Raw genomic sequence first — 22,378 nt, 5'->3', positions numbered from 1 at the left:
TGTCTGTAGAGTTCAGTTCAGTTCTGTTCAGTCACTCAGTCATGTCTGACTCTTTGTGACCCCATGAATCACAGCACACCAGGCCTCCCTGTCCATCACCAACTCCCGGAATTCACTCAGGCTCACGTCCATCGAGTCAGTGATGCCATCCAGCCATCTCATTCTCTATCGTCCCCTTCTCCTCCTGCCCCCAATCCCTCAGAGTATTTTCCAATGAGTATTTTCCAATGAGTCAACTCTTCGCATGAGGTGGCCAAAGTATTGGAGTTTCAGCTTCAGCATCATTCCTTCCAATGAACACCCAGGACTGATCTCCTTTAGGATGGACTGGTTGGATCTCCTTACAGTCCAAGGGACTCTCAAGAGTCTTCTCCAACACCACAGTTCAAAAGCATCAATTCTTCAGCACTCAGCTTTCTTCACAGTCCAACTCTCTCATCCATACATGACCACTGGAAAAACCATAGCCTTGACTAGACGGACCTTTGTTGGCAAAGTAATGTCTGTGCTTTTCAATATGCTATCTAGGTTGGTCATAACTTTCCTTCCAAGGAGTAAGTGTCTTTTAATTTCATGGCTGCAGTCACCATCTGCAGTGATTTTTGAGCCCAGAAAAAATAAAGTCTGACACTGTTTCCACTGTTTCCCCATCTATCTGCCATAAAGTGATGGAACCAGATGTAGAGTAGAGGTTGTCTAATCTTGCTCCTCAGAGATATCTCAGGAGCTAGGGCAGAGATGGAGAGTGTCTTGGTTCTTGACTCTCCACACCTATCTTTACCAAGGTCAGAAACATTTTCATGTGTATACTAGCTCCTAAGAAATCATCTGAAAATAAAGGATACTGATGCTTTAAAAAAAAAAAAAGTGGGTGAAAACCATTTATATAATGAAACAGGATATCAGGTTGGAAAAGAGGACATGAGACCTTAGGTGCTCAACTAAGGGGCAAAAATCTGAGAACTGGCTTTGTCCACTTATGTCTATAGTCTCTGCACCCATGGATGAGTGATATGACTTGGCTGATTCTGTTTCCAATAAAATAAGAATCATAAGGATTATTATCTCATGATAAAGTTCCCAGGAGTAAATAAGCTGAATACATGAAACACTCTTTATAAATTCTAAACTCCTATATGAGGTCAGCAGTTGATTTAACTTTCAATATCGGAGAAGGCAATGGCACCCCACTCCAGTACTCTTGCCTGGAAAATCCATGGATGGAGCCTGGTGGGCTGCAGTCCATCGCTAAGAGTCAGACATGATTGAGCGACTTCACTTTCACTATTTACTTTCATGCTTTGGAGAAGGAAATGGCAACCCACTCCAGTATTCTTGCCTGGAGAATCCCAGGGACAGAGGAGCCTAATGGGCTGCTGTCTATGGGGTCGCACAGAGTCAGACATGACTGAAGCGACTTAGCAGCAGCAGCAGCAGCATGGAGAATTTAGACAAATTAAAAAATTTTATCATTCATCAGATAGAAAATGAGAACTGTGAAAGATGTTACTCTAAGGGATTTGAGTGTTAGAGTAGTTTGGGAAGATTAAGCTGACCTTGGGAAACTGGCTGGAAGGAGGAAGGGTGGAGTAGGGGTGTTTAGCTTGGTGGTGGTTATTTAGTCGCTAAATCATGTTCAACTCTTGTGACCCCATGGACTGTAGCCCGCCAAGTTCCTCTGTCCATGGGAATTTCCCAGCAGGAAAACTGGAGTGAGTTGCCATTTCCTTCTCCAGGGGATCTTTTTGGACCCAAGGATCAAATCCAGGTCTCTTGAATTGCATGCATATTCTTTACAGACTGAGCCACCAGGAAGTAATTAGTTTGGAGATTGGTAAATTAGTCTAGATGTGAAGGGATAAGGGGAGTCAACAGAACCTGAAGACTAACTTCAAAGGGCAATGACCAGAAAAAGAAGGAAATATAAGAAATATTTAATTTTTTTTTTTTTTTTTACAAAATGTTTTTCACATTTGTGCTCATTTAAACAAAGAAGGCTCAGAGACTTTATTCACAGGAAACTTCAGTAATGTTCTGGATAAGGCTAGCAGGAGCAGGTAGTGTTTTGGAGGGGGAGTATTTAGGGGTAGTGTTTCATTATAGACTTTGTTTTAGAAGACAATGGGATATTCAAGTGAAGATATTTGGTGGGCTTAAGGGCAGATCTTGTAGTTTTCATATAGAGGGGACAGGAGGAGAAGTGGGGTCTGCAAGGCAAGGAAGAGGTGCAAAGGGCCGAGGAAAGGTAAGGGGAGGACGGGCTTGTGAAGCACACAGAAGGATCATTAATAAAGTGAGAGGAAACCCACAATAGCTTGGGAGGGTGGGAGCAGCCAGAGAGACAGCAACGAGAATAAGGATTGGATGAAAAGCATCGAATATCAGTAAACTGTTTTTTCGTATGAACCTTATTTTATCAGAAACTAAGAATCTGCAATATCATGCGTGTTGCTTGCCCAGGGGTGCAAAGCTAATGGAAGTAACTGAGAAAGTTGGGCCCTCAGCCTTAACACCCTTGGGTGATCTTCTGTATTCCCCACCTGGCCCCCAGGGCCTTGTATAATGAGAGCTCTAGTCAACTTTTCCAATTTGATGATATCTGAATTCTTTTTGTCAGTGGTTTTTATACACTCCCCACCCTGCCCCCCTTCCTTTTTCTTATTTATTTATTTACCCATCTGTCTAAACCCTCTCTGGTCCAGGATGTCCACCTCCTTCCTTGGCCCGCAGTGCCCAACCAGCATGTGGAGCCACATCCTTTTCTCCCAGCCCTTCACCTCCCAGAGGCGCCACAGGGGCACGGCGCTTGCCCCAGGGCTGGTTCACTGGCTGCTAAGCCAGCGGCAGCTTCTTGTTGGCTGGGGCAGTTCTTTCTTTGAAACATTAATATGCTTTGTTAAAAGGATTTTTTAGGGGTAAATATTAAAATACATGGAGCCTCAGGTGGTAGAGATGAAAGAAGGGCTAAAGCAGATTAAAGAGAGAAGGTGCTAAAGAAGCTGAGACATTCTGGAGACAAATACTTATTGAAGAACTTTGGCTAGGAAGGAAAGAGGGGAAAATTCTAGGTGGAGGCTTTACAAAGACGAAGGGTCTTTTGTTGCTGCTTTGGTTTGATTTCTCTCGGAAAGAAAGCCTTATATACACAGTGCTTCCCACGTGGCTCAGTGGTAAAGAATCAGTCTGCCAATGTAGGAGAGGCAAGAGATGCAGGTTCAATCCTTGGGTCAGGAAGATCCCATGGAGGAGGGCATGGCAACCCACTCCTCTATTCTTGCCTAGAAAATTACACGGATAGAGGAGGCTGGTGGGCTATAGTCTGTGGGGTCACAGAGTCAAACATGATTGAGCACACCTCATATACATAGCTGGGTTTCTGCCTAGGTTAGAGCATCATGTTAATATACTTTAGTATAAGAGTACAGGGTATAGACCCTCCCCTTCCTATGCTCCTGGTATACAGCTACTCACAGGAAGAACTTGAACCTTGTCCTATTTGGGGTTTCCACTGAAGCCTGATTAATAAATAGGGTCCCTGTTGGAAAGGGAGGATACCCCACACATATGGAATGGCTCAGATGCATTGAAGACAACTCAGGATCAGGATCAATGGGAGACAAGCTTTGAAAAAACAGGAGGCCATGTTTGAACCTATCCAGACCCATCTCCCTGTGTGCCTGAGTGCCTTGGGACCAAGAGAGCTGGGTCGTTAAAGCAAGAGACCCTTATCAGGAACTCAAGAACTTTGCCCTCTCTTCAAAATATGAACATATTTTTTCCTTATAAGCCAGAGACCCACATAGAGGTGAGAGAGAAGGAAAGCAGTTTTAAGGGAGATCACAAACACTCAGAAGACATTTGATGGTCAAAGGTGGGTCGGTGACACCAGGTGGGCTACACAGTATAACTTCGGCCACATAATGCTTCATTGGAGGTTGCACTGGTACAGGCAACCTGTGCATGGGGGCATGCCTGAGAAAAGGCATCAGTAGTGCCAGGAATGGTAGATGAAATCCTCTCCTTTCATGCTTTCAAAATCCAGACAGCAAGAGACTGGAGGTCTTGCATTTCACAAGGAGAGAGGAGGAGGACTGGACTTAAGAACAAATCTGCTTAGAATCTATAAGCTGGGGAAGCCAAAGAAACCATTTGGTAGCATGAATGTATGTAGTCAAAGAGGAAAGAGATAGTAGAAACAGAAAAAAAGAATACTTAGGAAAAGTATAAGATCTGAGAGAGAAGAAGGAACTGGTGGTGAACAGCAGAGGTAAAGACATTGGTCTTGGAAAGAGGCAAGCAAACCATACAGCCGGGAAGGGGTGGGGCTCACTGGACTAAGCCTCTGGCAGGCTAAACTCTTGTGAGTAAGGCAGGTGATGCCATGGGTGGCACGAAAGTATTATGTTGGAGGCCAGGAGTAGTGCAGTGTGGGGATATAAAGGTCAGTGTGATTCAAGACAGTCCCTCAAGGGATACTAATGAAGGATGGATGCACTGCATTAGTGGTCCAGTGGAGGTTTGATATTCAGTGTATCTCATTAGCACACAGATGGAAGACATGTCCTGAAATGTTTCCCTTCCAAACCATCATGAGGATTTTTGAAACAGCTGAAAATTATAATGAATACCTATGATGTGCAAGGCAAACTGCTGAGGAGGTCCTCACAGTGTAAAAGGTGAGGTTCAAACCTTGAGGCTTCAGAATTTAGAGGAGACGCATGGCAGAGATTGATAGATACTAGATGCCTAACCAGTATCCATTTTCTCCTTTTTGTTTGTCTTATTCACAGGACCTGAATTCATTCCAGGTGGCACTATGTTCTGATGAAAAGAATGTATTTTGCAGTTTCTCTTAAATCTAGAAGTGGTCAGTGAAATGTAAGTAGAGTCATTGGGGGCCTGCTTTCACAAATATTCTCTAAAGTGATCTGATCAGGTAGGCGGCATATCCTTTTGCCACCCACTTTTCTGCTTCTTAATTGGAATGAGGATGCAATGACTAAACTCCAGCAGCCATCTTGGGCCATGAGGTGAACTTGAGAATGAAAGCCCCGTACTAAGTTTAGTGGAGTAGAAAGGGAGATGGAGCCTAAGCTTCTGGTGCCTTTGAAGAACCATACAGGTCCTATGTTACCTACTGCTTCTCTTATATGAGCAAGAAAGGCATCTTTACTTTATTGCTGCTGCTGCTGCTGCTAAGTCGCTTAAGTCATGTCCGACTCTGTGTGACCCCATAGATGGCAGCCCACCAGACTCGCCCATCCTTGGGATTCTCTAGGCAAGAATACTGGAGTGGGTTGCCATTTCCTTCTCCAATGCATGAAAGTGAAAAGTCAAAGTGAAGTCGCTCAGTTGTGTTGGACTCTTAGTGACCCCATGGACTGCAGCCTACCAGGCTCCTCCGTCCATGGGATTTTTCAGGCAAGAGTACTTTGTTAAGACCACTTATATAGATGTATGTATATATTATATATATAATATATATATTAATCCTGTCGAAGGAGAAAAGACAAACTTTTGAGAAGTTAAATATGGGAGTCACATAACAGCTCAAAAGAAGAGATGCTTAATCAATTTGAAAGACAGTAAAGACCTCTCATCCTCGGAGGTAAGGAAAGTATGAGGTCAGGAATTGGGCAAGGAGCTAAGGTATCCTGACCTTAAACCTCCTGGGTGCTGTGTACCATCTCACTGTGGTTGCAATAACAGGTTAGCAGTGAAATAGCATTTTGACCCAAATCTGTTTCCAGGCCTTCCTGATCCTAAACTGCAGTCTCTGTTCTATACTATTTCCTCTTCCATTGGAGTGATACCGTAAAAGTATCACTTAAAAGGATTCTGCAGGGCATTGAATCTGTGATGTTGGTGTATGAATGAACAAATCATATGATTTCTTGGGGTTGCAGAAAACAGGGAACAGAGACAGCCCTATTAAGGAAGAGAACTGATACTCTGCCCTTGGTGAGTGTAAAGGGGGCAACTGGGTGATTCCAGGAGTCATCTGAAATCTGAAGGATGATTAAGTCACAGGAATCAGTCCCACACACCCTGCTCACACACAGCACAGTATCCTGGATTCCACTAGTCCACTGAAGGAGAGAGCACACATCAGATTTGTGCATCCCAATTACAGAAGAAATTTCATTATCTCTGGGGTCTTTGCCTACAGTCCCACTCTTGCTTGAATTTCATGCGAAGAAAGCTCTCAGATGAGACGCTTTTTCTAAATGTTTGCTTCTTCCCCAGACATTCAGCCAGCTGCTTTTCTTCGTAGCTCTCCCACATTGCCAGAAGGGAGACAAGAGAACACATCTCCTGTTGCAGCCTCTACTTCCAACATGAGTTTGTGACCGTGGAAACACTATACAGCTTTCAAAGGTTTTCTGGACCAACAAGACACTGAGAAGGCGCAGGGCGGGTCACCTTGGAGAGAGCAAGGGTAGGGGGAGAGACCGCACCTATTCCGCTAAAGGCTAAACAGAACTGCCTGTTTTAAAAATCAAACACAACAGATTCTTCTAGTTTCAGATGCTTCCTCACTTTCGTGCTCTTTGCTCAGACACGGTGAGCAATGATCAGACTCAGCGTCTGGAGGACCTTAACGAGGCCAGACAGCCCAGGACACAGTCCCAGGGAAGGGCAGGTGTGCGGGGATGCGAGGAAGCAACGGCCAGTTACTCCTGCGTTCGCGACACACAGGGGACAGGCGGCTGGGTCTCTACCTAAGGCAAACTTCTCTCTGTCCCTAAGGGGGCACTCGGCTTCCCCTTTCCCGACTCCTTTGCCCCTGCCTTCGAGGGGTTTGAAGGGGCAAGTGCTTTCATCACCCGTCCAGTCCCGCGCCAGCGACTACTGGCACCCTTGCCCCTGGGAGCGCAGCGGCCATACGCGCCGCGGGACGGGGAGTTTAAGGCAGGGGGAGCTTGGAGACCGGGGAAGCTGCGTCTCTCGAACTTGGCTCAAGAAACCCCGCCAGCCGTGGAGCGGTTGGGCAAACTGGAGCAGTCGCCGCCGCGCGTGCCCCGCTGCACAGGTGAAGTGGGGAACCCTTTCCCCACCTTTCGGGGCCTGATCGCCACGAGGTCGCCTCCTCCCGGTTCGGGGCAGGGTCTGGCGGGCCCGCCCCCGACGATGGTGAAGTCTCTTTCGCGGCCGCACGGTACGAGAGCCGCGGCCCCAGGCCCGAGGGCGCCCACTGCGGGCCGCACCCGGGCAGTGCAGCCCGTGTCCCTGCGCGCCGGTGACTGCAGGTGAAGGAAAGCCGCCTTCACTCCTCGCCGCGCCTCCCGCGAGGCGCCGTCGGGCCTTCAGGGCACACAAGAGGGCAGCGTGGGCGCAGCCGTGGGCCGCGGACCCCTGCCCCGGCCCAACCAGCCCCGCGCGGTCCTGCCACCCGGGGACCCATTTCTAGTGGCCTCACCAGCCTTCGCAGCTGTCCCCATCTTGCTCTCGGGAGGCAACCTGAGTACAGGGGCATCTGGAGTGAGGTCACTGCCACCCTGGTTTTTATTTTGGAAGGGGCTTAGTTGTGCTTAAGAGAGCGAGCTGCTCTGCGTTGTTCAAGTAGGGTTTAAACTTACACTCACACAGAATTTAGCCTCTAATCGGCCAGACTTATTTAAAAGGCACAGAGGAAAACCCTCCAGTTTTAACATCCACTCTGGTGTTTGCTGGAAATTTGCCACCAAATTTCGGCTCGAGCTGAAGGTTACCAGGATTTATCATTGTTTCCCCAGGATGTTTAACCCTCATGGGCACCTCTTCTTTCATTTAAGATACTTAAAAAACAATCATGTAAGCACTTTGGCCATTTTGTTTAAGAAATTTGTTTTATCTCGTCTGATTTTGAAATCCAGAAATATTTCTGAAATGGGGAGGAGGGAAGGTTGGAGACAGAAAGCAGCTGTGTACCAGGAAATAATAAGTATCATGCAAAAATATCACAGCTAATAGATGTCCTTTAGGAGTGGAAATATCTATTTAATTGCTTTAAAAATGTGGGTGGAAAAACACAATTATACATTGTGATAACAAACCTGTACAGATAATTTCTGAACAATACAAAACAAGTGCTGAAAATTTTTTGTTTAGGATTGAAATAATTGTTCCAAATTATGACACCACCTACCCAAATATCACGTTGCCCCATCTGCAAATCCTTGAAGAGGAATAGTTACCAATCCAATGCATTTAGACTCGTTCTTAATAAAAAGAAAATTGCATAGCTTTTTATACTGTTGTACATTCTCAAATGCATCTTCCAATATCATTGTCAGCTTAGTCTTATTCTCGATTTTTTAAATGTTCGATTTTTCAGAGATACATAATATATAAATTCCTAATAATTATAAACACATTTTATTCATTTGATTTTAATAACATGCATTTTCATAATTACTTACTGTACAACTGAAGTAGACATTGAATTATGCTGTGTGCATGTCTTTATTCAACAGTATATTCTTAGACACCTTGCTCAAACAAATTAAATGAATTTAAAAGAAAATAAAACATGAAAAATAAATCCTTCCAGTAGAAACAAAATCACAGTGCTTTACAGAACAAAAGGAAAGGAAAAGAAGTTCTCATAGGAAAAGAGATTTATTATTACATAAAAAATTCTCACAATAGTTGAAACACACTCCAGAAACTAGTAAACACCTTAGATAGAGTTGTGCCAATTATTCAGCCCACAAGCATCTGCTTTGTCTTAATTAGACGGGGGAGGTGAATGACCACTGTTTATTTTCATTTTCCTCATTAATTATGAAAAACTGCATTTAATTCATCTTGCATGGTGAGAGATTGGCTGCGCAGATGTAAGTCGTAAGGGAAGTGGCTGTCGGTGGGCAACCTGAACATGGCACCCTGCCCAAGGGGACCCCTGGGTGGCACTGCACAGTAATGCATGCCATAATTGTAATTTTTGCCATAGTCCAAGGTTTCTTCTTGCTTCAGGGAAAATATCCCATTATAGTTAATTGGGGGAGGACTTAAGGGACCTTCAAACTGAGGGCTGGCACACTCAGGGGAAGTGCTTTCATAGAAGGATTCATACGCACTGCAATAATTGTAGGGTTTCATGGACTTGGAATTATCAAGAGTTCCATGCCCTGGGGGAGTGGTGAGCTCAGGGCTGTGGTAGGGTGGGTAGAAGGTAGAGTAGGGTGACCTTGTGTGGTGTGCAGCCTCCCCGCCCTGACCCACCAGGAAACTCCTGGCATTGAGCTGCAAGCAGCCTGCCACCAAGTTTGTAGTTGGCTGGGAAAGACCTTTGCATAAGTTTTGGACGAATGTGAGCAGATCAGGTCTCTTGCCGATTCTCAGAATTTCAGAAAGTGCCCAGATGTAGTTTTTGGCCAGTCGTAAAGTTTCTATTTTGGACAGTTTTTGGGTTTTAGAATAGCAGGGAACCACTTTTCTCAAATTGTCCAGGGCGTCATTGAGGCCATGCATCCTGTTCCTCTCCCGCGCGTTAGCTTCCTGTCTCCTGAACTTGACCCTCTCCAGTCGGAGCTTGGTCGTCTTTTTTTTCCTAAGACCCCTCCTTCTGGGCAACCCGTTTTCATCTTCCTCTTCCCTGTCTTCCTCCTCTTCTTCTTTCTCAGTCTCTTCTCCAGGGGCCCTTTTGATGCTCTTTCCTCGAAGGACAATCTGTTTGGAAAAGCTTTCTGGTTTCTTAATTTGCTTCTGGTCCTCGCATTCTCTAGAAAACTTTCTGCACATCTGGGATTCTGGCATTACAACAGACTCATCAAACGGTAGTGTTAACATGGTTCTCTAACCTTAAATTACCTGAAAAAATGCCAGCACAATATTTAAAGTGTTTTCATTTTTAAAGTTTATACACGTAAAACATATTCAATGACTTAATCATAAGAATACGAAAACATAAGAAAAAACTGATTCCAGGACTAATTTTTTTACATTAAATAAAAATTTTGACTTTGTGCAGCCTAGTAATTATAAAAAAATTGACACATGCAATAGGATTATTGTATACAGGCAAACTATCAAAAGAAAATAAAACATAAAGTATTTACTGTAATACCACCACTACCTCCGTTTCTCTTTGATTTTAAACTGATTTTTAATTCACAAAAAGGACTGTGGAATTTAATCAAATGCAAAACATGATATAGCAATGCAGAATTTCATTAATTCCAATTCCCCTGAGTGCAAAATGAGAAGAGTCACCAGTTTTTAAAAGAAAAAGTGCTGCTTCCTCATTAGCTGACAAATTTGTGGAGATTTTTTTTTTTTTTAGGAAGAAAATAAGCCTTAACTTTATTTACTGTATTATATAGCAGTGAATTTAGGTAGTAGCTGTAGAAATACACAAATTTAAAGAGAAGATTAATCAGAGCCAATTTAGAAAACTGCTTTCTTTCTGATCAGTACAGAAATATGTAAAAGAGCACTATTTTCCAAACCTTTACCAAAAAAAAAAAAAAAAAAAGTGGGGAGAGGATTAGGCTAATTTGAGATAAACTCTATAAATAAATTTTCAAAATCACTGGCATTATTTTAAGTCAAAGAAAATAGTGAGACTCCTTTTCTATTTAAAATTTTTCTCAATGTAATTGTTTACTGCTATTCAAATCATCCTGACAAAAAACACTCTCGTAGTGTTTTTGTTCTACGAACCACAGAAGTCTCCCTCTAGCTAATATCTGACAGGAACAGTCCAAGGATTCTGACTGCAATTGTGCACGTGTATTCAGAATCCTGAATGAAAGGGAAAAATAATTTGTGTTTCAAATGCAATTTGGCTTTTGTTTGGTGAAGCAGCAAGTATTTTCATCTAAAGTCTTCAAACAAATAGGCATGATAAAACAGAGACTTTTTAATTTAACAATCTCTAGCTCCCTCAACACACACAGACACACACACACACAAACTCTTAGTAATGTCCACATACTTGCAGTTACATAATAGCAGTGAAAGTATGTGATAATTACATCATAAGAATGAAATATGATAAGAAGTTATAGATGACAAAGAGCATATAAATACTATAAGACAGTGACACTGTATCTTTAAATACTTGCATGCAAAGCCAGCATCAATTGAAGTATATCTTTATTTATATTACCTTAGGTTTTAATTTCATTCAATAATCAGTTTTCATTTTGGATCTTCCAAATCTTTTCAGGCTGAGTGTCGCATCGTCTCCTGGAGTCTCTAGATCTGTGTGTATCTGCACTATCTCATTGATCTCTAAAAAGTGACATTGATGCCAACTGCCAGAGCTGGTACCCATGCCATCTGCTAGTGACGTCACAGGGCAGAGAGAACCATGTGATCCTCTCTCTTGGGACCTTCATTCTGCACTGATCATCTGGCATCCCTGTAAGTGGGTACCAGCATTCATGCATCAACACAGAAGGTTAGACTGATAGGAAAAAAATCTGCACCAGCCTTTCACATACAGTAGGTGCGTTTCTCCTCGAGCTGCTTCGGCTTCACCGGCAATCTGTAGAAATAGCTGTGTTAGTGTTCAGTTTCGCCCTGCCAACGGTACAACTATTAGGGAGTCGTTAATATTCCATTCATTTACAAGATGGGCTTTTGTGTGAGCGAGAGAGGTTTTTTGTTGTTGTTGTTGTTATTGTTGATGTTTTGTAAAGATCACCATCCCGTTTATGCACCTGGGTACCCAGGGGAAAAAAAGGCAGTGAAAAGGAGCTGAAATCAGGAAAATGGTCTTGAGATGCTTAACCAAACTAAGATTTGTGTAAGCGAACGGGGATCAACAAAGGTCTTCTGATTTCCTTGTTTTGTTTCATGGCATGAAACTTATGGGTGTGTGTCTGTGTGTTCTCTTATTAACATGTAAGACTTCTGTGCTTCTTAAGAATTTGGAATAAAAGAACAGTTTCTCCATCTGGGGTCTGTGAAAGACATGCTCAGATGCTCCCCTTTCTACACTTGCTGGTATCTTTCAACAACTTTTCAGAGAGATTCTTTGTGTATCTGTATAAAATGCACAGACAACTGCAAGCCCACTGTGAAAAGATTTCAAACTATATTCTCATGCCCTCTTCCCAAAGTCACAACTTTACTCTCTTGTCCCTGTCTTTACAGCCTTAACTGACCTGTTCCTCATTTCATTTCATTAACAATAAACATAAAAATGATCACTTAGGTTTTTGTCTTTCTCTCCCTGACATTCTGATGAGTATTTTAATCAAAGGTTAGCTTTCTTATTTTTAGAGCTTTCAGATTTTTTCCCCTTTCTCCTAAAAATCATCCCTTCACATTTTTTCCCCTGTAGATCAAAATCAATTTAAATATCTTCTTTATACCAGTGTCCAGTTATTTTTCTCTGTCAGATTTATTTCATATTTATCTTTTTCCTCCCACTTTTCCCTTTTGGTTTCTTAACAAAAGCAGGGTAGAAACAGTTAAGCAAGGCTGGCAAAGCCTTGTGGATAAAACGAACTGTGAAGCCAGAGGCAATCCTTGCCTTCTTCTTTTCTCTACTCCCCTGCCACCATCACCTCCAACCCCTGAAATAAGAGGACATTTTATTTCAGGATTGCCTGTCACTAAAGTTAAAAGTGCACTTTAAAAAAAAATAAAAGTTTAAAAATAGACAAACACAACCTTTGTTGTTTGACAACTGAGTAATCTCTTTCTATAAAGTGAGACAGTATGCTTTTGGTATTAAAGTAATCCCTGGCAGAGTCGTAACTGTTGAATCTGTGTTAGCATTCCCCTTATAAATCCCAGTTTTGAAAGGTTTAAAATTCTGCTGCTTTAATGCATTTTAGTTCCAAATTGGCATCGGGGGCCTCAAGCTAAATGCAGCTTTTCTCCTGTCATACCCCACTCATTTCCGTCTCCTCTCAAAGTTACCTGACTTTTCTTGGACTGTTTTAGAAAATTTGGAAGAAGTTGACAAAAAGAAGAATCATGCTAAGTAAAGGAGGGTTATTTTTTTCTCTCAATGGTTTGGTTTAAAAATGCAAATTTAAAATAAAAATAAGGCTATACACGCGTAACTTAAAATAGGTGGGTAGGTTGGCCTAGCTCATGTTTTTTTTTTTTTTTTTTTTTTTAAATAATCCGATATGCCAAAGGCATTTCAAAATGTCTTGTTTAAGGGGATAGCCCTGGTAATGGGTCCCTTGAGTCTATTTCCTATAGCTTGTGGTTCAGAAACTACATATACTTTTTATATCAGCACAGAGAGTTTCTATAGGAAGACCAGGTGCAGGTTTTGTTTGTTCTCAAATATAGTTTACTTTTCAAATGTGAAGGAGCCTAAGTATCGGAATCATAAGCCGCAGAGCAGCCAGCCTTGTCATGAATGTTGCATAGTGCGCTATATTCTAAAGTTGCAAAGTCTCCAGAAGCCGCATTGTATTACAGGCATCACAGACATGAAAATCAAAATCCAAGGAACAGATAATATGACGTGTTGGTAGAAAATTATCACCGGAGTAGCTCATCCCAGGGATAGATTTTATATTTTATCTTTGCGATGTGCAGACAAATGAGAAACAGCTTTTCCATGAAAACATTTGGGGCTGTTCTATTTCTGCCTTTGAACATGAAATAAAATCCTTTGGTGGTGGTAGTGATGTGTTGGGGTGGGGGAATAGAATCTGTGTTGAGGTTTTCTGAATATTAATCTATTGTTTGATAGTCTTAGTTTTTTTCCCCCAAAAAAGAGGAAACAAAAAGTTGTTATGTCAAGATTTAGCAAGGATTCAGTATGTTTGTACAATAATCTTTCAAATGAAATTTCATTATGCATTTTCTACTATAGTTAAGATATGCAAATGTCTGTGCTGTTAATATGCATTCATAACATACACCATAACGGCTGTTCTACTCTCTGCTAAGAAAGCATGTTAACACTAATACTCTAAACAGAAATACATTCTGAGTTATAGACACATACTCAGAGTGTGGGGCATGTATCATCCCCATTTCTATAACCTATTTTCTCATTTTACGGCAATCGCTGCACACCAAAGTCTACACCTATAACTCAATTTGTTATTAATTGAACTGATATGATCTTTGCTTCTAGGGCCGTGACATTTTATAATAGATTTTTTAAAGTGCCCAATGTCTGTCTGTCTGCCTCTGTCTTGCTTTCAGTGGGTGAATGTTTATATTTCACTTATAAAAATGACCCAGGGGAAATTTAGATATAATTTGACTCAGTTGCAAGGCAACAGAGACTAAAAGTCTAAATTAAGGCTCAAGTGTTATTATTTTTAGGTCATTCAGTTGGTACCTGTGTCTTAGCAAATGGGAATTCTGTTGACTTTCCTTTTCACAATCCCCTCATTACTTAAGAGATCAGTTTGGAACATGACAAGCATTTTCCTTAGCTCTCCAAGGGTATAAGGCAGTAGAATGGAGACCTGCTCAGGATTAGGCAACAAAACCTCAAGAATGGAGTTTTTTTCCTCACAAGTAGGGTACTTCCTGAGATAGATATTGGACAATTTTCTCTATTGCCTTCTCTTTCTTTCTTTTCTTTCTTTTTTTTTTAAGCGCTTCAGGGCAGCCTGGAAGCCTGTGAGCCTACCAGTGTTAATCCCTAGAGTTTTAACTCTGTGATCCCCATTGCCTTGAAAGAGTTTTATGGCTGTGGCAGAGCATCCCCCACTTTGGAAAACAGCCCTTGGGATTTAAATAAAGGTATTTAAATTATAAGACAAAAACACAAAACAGTCTTATTCCCCTTGAAGCTTTAGAGGGCTTAAAATATAACTTAAATGAAGATGTCTTAATAGTTTGTCTACATGTATATATGCAAGGATGACTTAGAATACAGATAATCTGGAAATAAAGCAACATTTGGATTGTTTTTTAGATTTCTTTCAGAGTGAAAACTAGATTGAATGGTACAGTTATTATGCAATAAAATACATTGTTGTTTAGGCCACTCACAAAGCACTACAATATGCAGTCTTTGATTTTAACCTTTGTGCAGAACAACACTGCAGTCCTTTCTGGAAATACATTTCTTATTTTTCTTCCATGAAGCATACTCTTTATTTTGATCACAAAATTGCATTTATTAAATTCTTTTAATAATTTGTTATCAAATAAGGTCACCTAAATCTGCCAAGGAAACGTCTACCAGTGAGAAAACCAGTGTCACTAGACTGAGTTATTAAGTTTCCAGCCATTAGTAAAGAAAGGATGTTTTATTAACTTCTGTGATCTTATTGTAAGAAAATGTAGTTTTCTTTAGTTTTTATAATATTAAGAATGATTTATTGTCCCCAATTACTATTTTTTATGCTACTGAATTCAAAATTTTTGCCATATCCCACTAATATGAATTGTAATCATTACTTACAAACATAGAACACAGAAGTGCAATGTGTCTTCTTCCTGTTGTATGAATCTATTTTGTAAGATTGCAGTGGGTACTTTATAAGGAGATTTTTATTTTTTGCAAAAGTATATGCAAACTGCATCTTGAAAATCAAGTTTTATGTTAGTTGCTTGTATGATCATATGTAGGCTCTCTTCACACAGGGGATTCCTGGATGGGTGTCAAGAGGTTCTCGAGCCTCCTAAGATTGTGTACAAATTTGGCATATACATACATATGTACATTTTTCTAAAGAAAGGCTCTCTCTCAGATTCTAAAAAGTTGAGAATCACAACTAGAATTTTGTGGGCCTACTAACCTTGCTTTAAGCCTGATCCTGCTGTTTAATAGCTATGTGTCACTCACTCATTCATTTATTCATCCATTCAACAAAGGTTAACTGAATATTTATTTCAGAGTAATTCTTGACTCCTCTTTTTCACACTCTAGAAACCAAAGGTCTGCAAATTTTCTCAGTGCTGTCTTAAAATTATATCCAGAATCTAACCACTTTCTGGCAATCCCACTACTACTTCCAAACTGCCTTCATCTCTCACTTGGCCTAAACGACATCTGTGCTTTCACTCTTGACACCTTATATTCTATACACAGTCGTCAATCCAGCATCCTGAGGCATCTGGTTAAAATATGAATTTGATTGTATTTGTCTGTGCTCAGAAATTTTCATGGCTTCCCCTCTCCCCCACTTGAAGCTAAATCTTTAGAGGGGCCCAGAGGCTTTCTCTGGCGTTTGCAGTCTCACCTTCTACCACTCTCACCTTCATTCATCCAGCTCCAGCTGCACTGGCCCTCGGCTCTTTCTCACACTCTCCGGCATGTTCCTACCTCAAGAACATTGCCCTTACTCCTAACTGAATCTCCTTCCATGGTTTATTCTCACATTCTTCCAGTCTCTGCCCAAATGCTTCTGTCAGAGAGGTCCCCTTTGACCACCCTGGTGTATACTGTACCCTTACCCCCAACCATCCCTCTCTATCTACCTCCCACCAGTTTTGCTTTTCTCAATAGGGATTATCACTTGCTAACATAATACATTGACTTATTTATTGTGTGTATTAATCTACAGTTCTAGCATGTGCTCATGAAAGGCCATAAGTACATACTTGAATGAAGATAGTTATTCCAGGCACTGAGTTAGTGGTGGCTATTCAGTGGAGTGTAGAATAGCCAAGGCAAAGTTGTCGAGGAGGTTACAGTCTAAACGGGGAACAGACAATAAACAGGTAAACACAGAATTGTGAAATTTACATGTTAGTGACTACAGTGAATCATGGGAAGATCTACTGGATGGCATGGGGAACTTTTTCTGATTCATCTTTTATGCTGAGCCATAAAGGAAGAGAAGCAGAGATAAGAGCACATGTGAAAGGTCTAGTGTTCTCTAAGGACGAGAAGGGTCAGAGCTGAGTGGTAGTGAGGATCAGCTTATATGAGACTGGATAGTGGTGAAGTAGATGTTTTTCCAGAAAAAATCTACTTCTGCTTTATTGATTATGATAAAGGCTTTGACTGTGTAGATCACAGCAAACTGTGGAAAATTCTTCAAGAGATGGGAATACCAGTCCACCTTACCTGCCTCCTGAGAAATCTGTATGCAGGTCAGGAAGCAACAGTTAGAACCGGAAGTGGAACAACAGACTGGTTCCAAATTGGTAAAGGAGTATGTCAAGGCTGTATATTGTCACCCTGCTTATTTAACTTATATGCAAAGTACATCATGCAAAATGCTGGGCTGGATGAAGCACAAGCTGGAATCAAGATTGCCGGGAGAAATATCAATAACCTCAGATATGCAGATGACACCACCCTTAAGGCAGAAAGTGAAAAGGAACTGAAGAGCCTCTTGATGAAAGTGAAAGAGGAGAGTGAAAAAACTGGCTTAAAACTCAGCGTTCAGAAAACTAAGATCATGGCATTTGGTCCCATCACTTCATGGCAAATAGATAGGGAAACAATGGAAATAGTGAGAGACTTTATTTTTGGAGCTCAAAATCACTGCAGATGGTGACTGTAGCCATAAAATTAAAAGATGCTTACCCCTTGGAAGAAAAGCTATGACCAACCTAGACAGCATATTAAAAAGCAGAGAGATTACTTTACCAACAAAGGTCTGTCTAGTCACAGCTTTGGTTTTTCCAGTAGTCATGTGTGGATGTGAGAGTCGGACTATAAAGAAAGCTGTGCACCAAAGATTGATGCTTTGGAACTGTGGTGTTGGAGAAGACTCTTGAGAGTCCCTTGAACTGCAAGGAGATCAAGCAAGTCCATCCTAAAGGAAATCAGTCTTGAATATTCATTGGAAGGACTGATGCTAAAGCTGAAACTCTAATACTTTGGCCACCTGATGTGGAGAATTGACTCATTGGAAAAGTCCCTGATCCTGGGAAAGATTGAAGGCGTGAGGAGACAGGGATGACAAAGGATGAGATGGTTGGATGGCATCACTGACTCAATGGACATGAGTTTGAGCAAGCTCCAGGAGTTGGTGATGGACAGGGAAGCCTGGCGTGCTGCAGTCCATGGGGTTGCAAAGAATAGGACACGACTGACTGACTGAACTGAACTGATTGGTGAAGAATTTGGAATTTCTTTCAAAGGAGGACATTGGCGTGTTTACGGCAATTTAAGATTTGAAAAGATCATTCTGGCTGCTATGGAGAGAGGAGTTGAAGAGAGAAAAAGCAGAAAGAGGGCGAGGATTTACAAAGCCTATGAAAGTGGACAGAACAAAAGGGTGGTCTAGATTAGAGAGGTGATAATGGAAATGGAGGTGGCTTAGACAGTAAAAAATCTGCCTATAATGCAGAAGACCCAGGTTCAGTCTCTAGGTTGGGAAGATCCCCTGGAGAGGGCGATGGGTACCCACTCCAGTGTTCTTACCTGGAGAATTCCATGGACAGAGCCTGGAGGGCTACAGTCCATGGGGTCAAAAAGAGCTGGACATGACTGAGTGACACACACACAATGGAAATGGAGAGAAGAAGTTTGGAACTATAATTTGGAGATACAATCAACAGAACTTACTGATGGATGGGCATAGATAGATGTGGGGAAATTTCTCAACCTCTGGTCCTGGTGATATTGAATAGAAATCTTTCATACACAATCTGCCAAGAACCAGCTTAAATGCTTCATTTACAGTTAACATTTGAACAATTTAGGGGTGGGAGGTAGAGGTGCTAATCTTCCTCACAGTCAAAAACAAATGTATAACTTGTATTTGGCCCTCCATACACACAATTCCTTCATATCCATGGTTCTGCTTCCTTGGATTCAGTCAACAGTGGACTGTGTAGTACTAAAGTCTTTGCTATTGAAAAAATTTATAAGTGTACCCATACAATTCCAACTGTGTTGTTCAAGAGTCAACTGTCTCATGGAATCTTTGCAATAAGGTAGATATGACTATCTCCATCATAGACTCTATGGAACTGTGGTTCAGAGAACTCATTTTTTTAGGTGCTCAGTTTTTAGGTGAGAGACTCATGATTAGGACCTAAGTTGGTCTGAATCCAAATCTTGATTTCTTAACAACTCAGACTTTACTGCTTAGAGAATTAAGTGATCAAATAACAAATTATCTAGCACTGTTTCTAGTACAAAATAAATCCTGACTAAATAATGAATATTAGAAGAAGTAGAAAAACTTAGCAGTGAATCTATTCATGAAATGAAGAATTATCCAATTAATATATCAGTGACTTAAGCTTTTTTAGTCTAGATATTTGTTTTTTGGACCCATGTATATAGACAGGAAGGTCAGTAGACTGCCGTGTATGACATAATCCTCTAACAATGATTGTCATCTTCATGACAGTGAGCTTCTGTTAGTCTAGAGGAATCGAAGATTGAATTGTTTATTCTTTCATTATTTTTCATTCTTTCAACAAAACACTTTCCTGTGTTACCACTCTAGATGTTATGAGGAAAAGTAAAGATAAATAACAGACAGCCCCACCTCTCAAGGAAGTTAGAGTTGAACTCGCACATACAACATGTCCATGATATTCTAATGAAAAGTCGTGTGAGCCTACTATGAGAAGAGTTCGTTGGTAGGGAGTGAAGAAAGAATCTGAGTAGAGTTTGCAAGTATGTGGAGAGTTATTGTTTTCACTGGAAGTATAATAGAGATGGAAAAGCATACATGAGAATAAGTACACAGCTCAATTAATGTTGACAAACTGAACACCCCTGTGTAATAAGATCTTGATCAAGAAATAGAACATTACCAGAAGCCTCCTTCCTATCCTTTCCAGCTACCCGCCACTTTTCCCTGAGAGAGAACTCTCCTGAATTCTAACACCATTGCTTGGTTTTGCTCAGTTTTGTACATTATATAAATGGTATCATTCATGATATACTTTTGAGGGGTCTGATTTCTTTATCGTAGCATTTTTGTTTGTGCAGTTTATCCATGTTGTTGTGCATAACTGTAGAATAGTCACTCTCATTGCTGTATACTGCTGCTGCTAAGTCACTTCAGTCCTGTCCGACTCTGTGTGACCCCATAGATGGCAGCCCACCAGGCTCCCCTGTCCCTGGGATTCTCCAGGCAAGAACACTGTATAGTACTCAGTTATATGCCTGTAGTATAATTTGTTTCTCCACTCTGTTGTTGACAGGAGTTGGGATAATTTCCAGTTTGGGGCTATTATAAGTAGTGTTATTCTAGTACAAATAATTTATTAAACATATATATATATATATATATATATATATATATATATATAGTAGGTATAGTCCATTCCTAGATATAAGACCAACAGAAATGCATATGCATACATGTATTCTGCATATGTAATTTTAAGAGAAGTTTGGAATAGGACATTTAGAAAGAGTTAATCTTTACTACTTGCCTGCATGATAGTCACACACTTTCTAAGATCATTAGGGCTTTCCTGGCAGCTCAAAGTTTTTCAGTCTGTTACCAATCTACAAGTATTTATTGAATGATACCTTCGAAACAAGCCATTGTGATGTTGGAGAAAGACAGTTGAAGACACAACCTCTTCCCTCAATGACTCAAGGCAAGAGTCCTGTTGAGGAATAGAAATTAACAAACTTAAAGCCATGAGATACACAAGGGGCAGACTATGGTATAGCTGCTGCTGCTGCCAAGTCGCTTCAGTCGTGTCCGACTCTGTGCGACCGCATAGACGGCAGCCCACCATGCTCCCCCGTCCCTGGGATTCTCCAGGCAAGGACACATCGTATAGAGTATCAAACAAATGAATATCTGCTTTGTTTATGTAATATCCTTTAGGAACATAGTGCAAATTTATAATTTTGCAAAATGTTTACCAAGAATATTTCAGAATAGCTGCACTTAAAGAGTACTTTAGTTGATTTTAAGTTTTAAAACATGATGGCTAAATTATTTACTGAAGTTTGATTATGTTATATTAATACTTTGTTAGTCGCCCAGTTGTGTCTGACCCTTTGTAAACCCATGGACTATATCCCACCTGGCTCCTCTGTCCATGGAATTCTGCCAGTAAGAATACTCAGATGGGTAGCCATTCCCTTCTCCAGGGGATCTTCCTGACCCAGGGATTGAACCCATGGCAGTAAAGAATCTGCCTGCAATGCATGAGACCTGAGTTTGAACCCTGGGTTGGGAAGCTCCCCTGGAGAAGGGAATCGCTACCCACTCTAGTATTCTTGCCTGGAGAATTCCATGGACAGAGGAGCCTGGAGGGTTATGGTTGTTCATGGCATGGCAAAGAGTCAGACACAACTGAGAAATTAACACTTTATACATAAGCAGATCAGTATGTGGTATCTGGAAACAGAATCCCTGGTTCTGCCACTTTCTTGCTAGTTGACTCTGAGTAAGGTCCTATGCTTTAGCTTGTTCCATCAAATAGGGATAAATATATTTTTGTCTTATAGGTTGTTGGATGTGCATGGCTATTATATTAGCTAGGCCTTACATTATTATTTGATGGATTATTTTAAAATAAAAATGGGGGGGAGGCTAAAAATAAGGCCTTCTTTGTGAAGGAAAGGCTCATGTCTCTGGCACTGTCCTCTGGTTAGCCTAGTATTTGGGGTATAGAAGGAGAGCACATATGTTATCAATGAAACCTATTATTTTGAAAATATTATATCCTTCTATTTACAAATTTTGCTCCTTGGGCCAGGAAATACAGTGGAATGTTAAAATAACATCTGAGGGAAGCTTGAGCCAGGCTACAGATATTTAAGGAACTTGAGCTTCTCTCCTGTGAACACTCCATTTCTTTCTTGTAGAAACAGGGCTTTGCCCTTTGCACCTACTTTTGAATTTCTTAGAGGTTTTGATGGAAGGAACACACTGCACACCAGAAGATAAACAGACAGAAAGCATTTTTAGTCCTAGTATTTACATGCTTGCAGACATAAGCCCATGAGATGACTCTGAAACTAAAGCATTAGGTTGAAAGGCTAACTTTGTTCATGATGTGGATTTAAACTCACACAGGCACGATCCGGTCACTCCCCAGGGACCACTCTCATCTGTCCTGAGATCCGCCATGTGCAGGTAGATCTTATACCTCCTAGATCACACTAAAAAAAAATTGCCATTTACTACCTATAGCAATAAAATAAGCAGCAAACTAATTCTGCACAAAATGAAAAAGCCCAAATCATTATTTGTCATTTTGTATTTTAGACTTCTGGTTGGTTTGCTCTGTTTGGCTGGCAGATCTCATCTAATTACAATATATTTTTCATTTGTGTTTTAAAATAGCAATCCAAACCCACTGTTATTATAACATATGTGGTAAGTTGTTGTTCCTGGGGTGGTAATAAATTCGTGGCGATCCATTCACATCCTCATGGGTTGGAATTAATCTTTCTCCTCTGATTTCCCACTACACTTTGTGCTTCTATTATTGTGCTTAGCATAATTTACTTTGTAGTGGAGCTATTTGGGAATGCATCTGTCTCCCCAGCTAGATCATGAGGACAAAAATTATCTTGAATTTTTGTCTGTCTCACTATGTTTTGCAGTCTCTACGTCAC

General features: G+C 41.0%; 1 protein-coding gene across 2 annotated transcripts; it reads right to left on the bottom strand.

Moving 5' to 3' along the window:
• Positions 1–7,959: 7,959 nt before the first annotated feature.
• Positions 7,960–11,406, bottom strand: NEUROD6 (neuronal differentiation 6). 2 transcript variants are annotated; one of them, XM_025291224.3, is made up of 2 exons: positions 11,096–11,406; positions 7,960–9,654 (listed from the first exon to the last, which is right to left on the bottom strand). In XM_025291224.3, the coding sequence occupies exons 1-2, from the start codon at positions 11,111–11,113 to the stop codon at positions 8,761–8,763; spliced, it is 912 nt and encodes a 303-aa protein (XP_025147009.1). In that variant the 5' UTR covers positions 11,114–11,406; the 3' UTR covers positions 7,960–8,760. The 2 variants fall into 2 exon arrangements, with proteins under 2 accessions (XP_025147009.1, XP_006042509.1); XM_006042447.4 differs by having other exon boundaries at positions 7,960–9,795; positions 11,096–11,400.
• Between the last annotated feature and the right edge of the window lie 10,972 nt (positions 11,407–22,378).

Source organism: Bubalus bubalis, chromosome 8 (assembly GCF_019923935.1).
Source record: "Bubalus bubalis isolate 160015118507 breed Murrah chromosome 8, NDDB_SH_1, whole genome shotgun sequence".
Classification (NCBI taxonomy): Eukaryota; Metazoa; Chordata; class Mammalia; order Artiodactyla; family Bovidae; genus Bubalus; species Bubalus bubalis.
The sequence above is the reverse complement of the archived record's forward strand: the minus strand, read 5'-3'. Positions and strand labels throughout refer to the sequence as shown.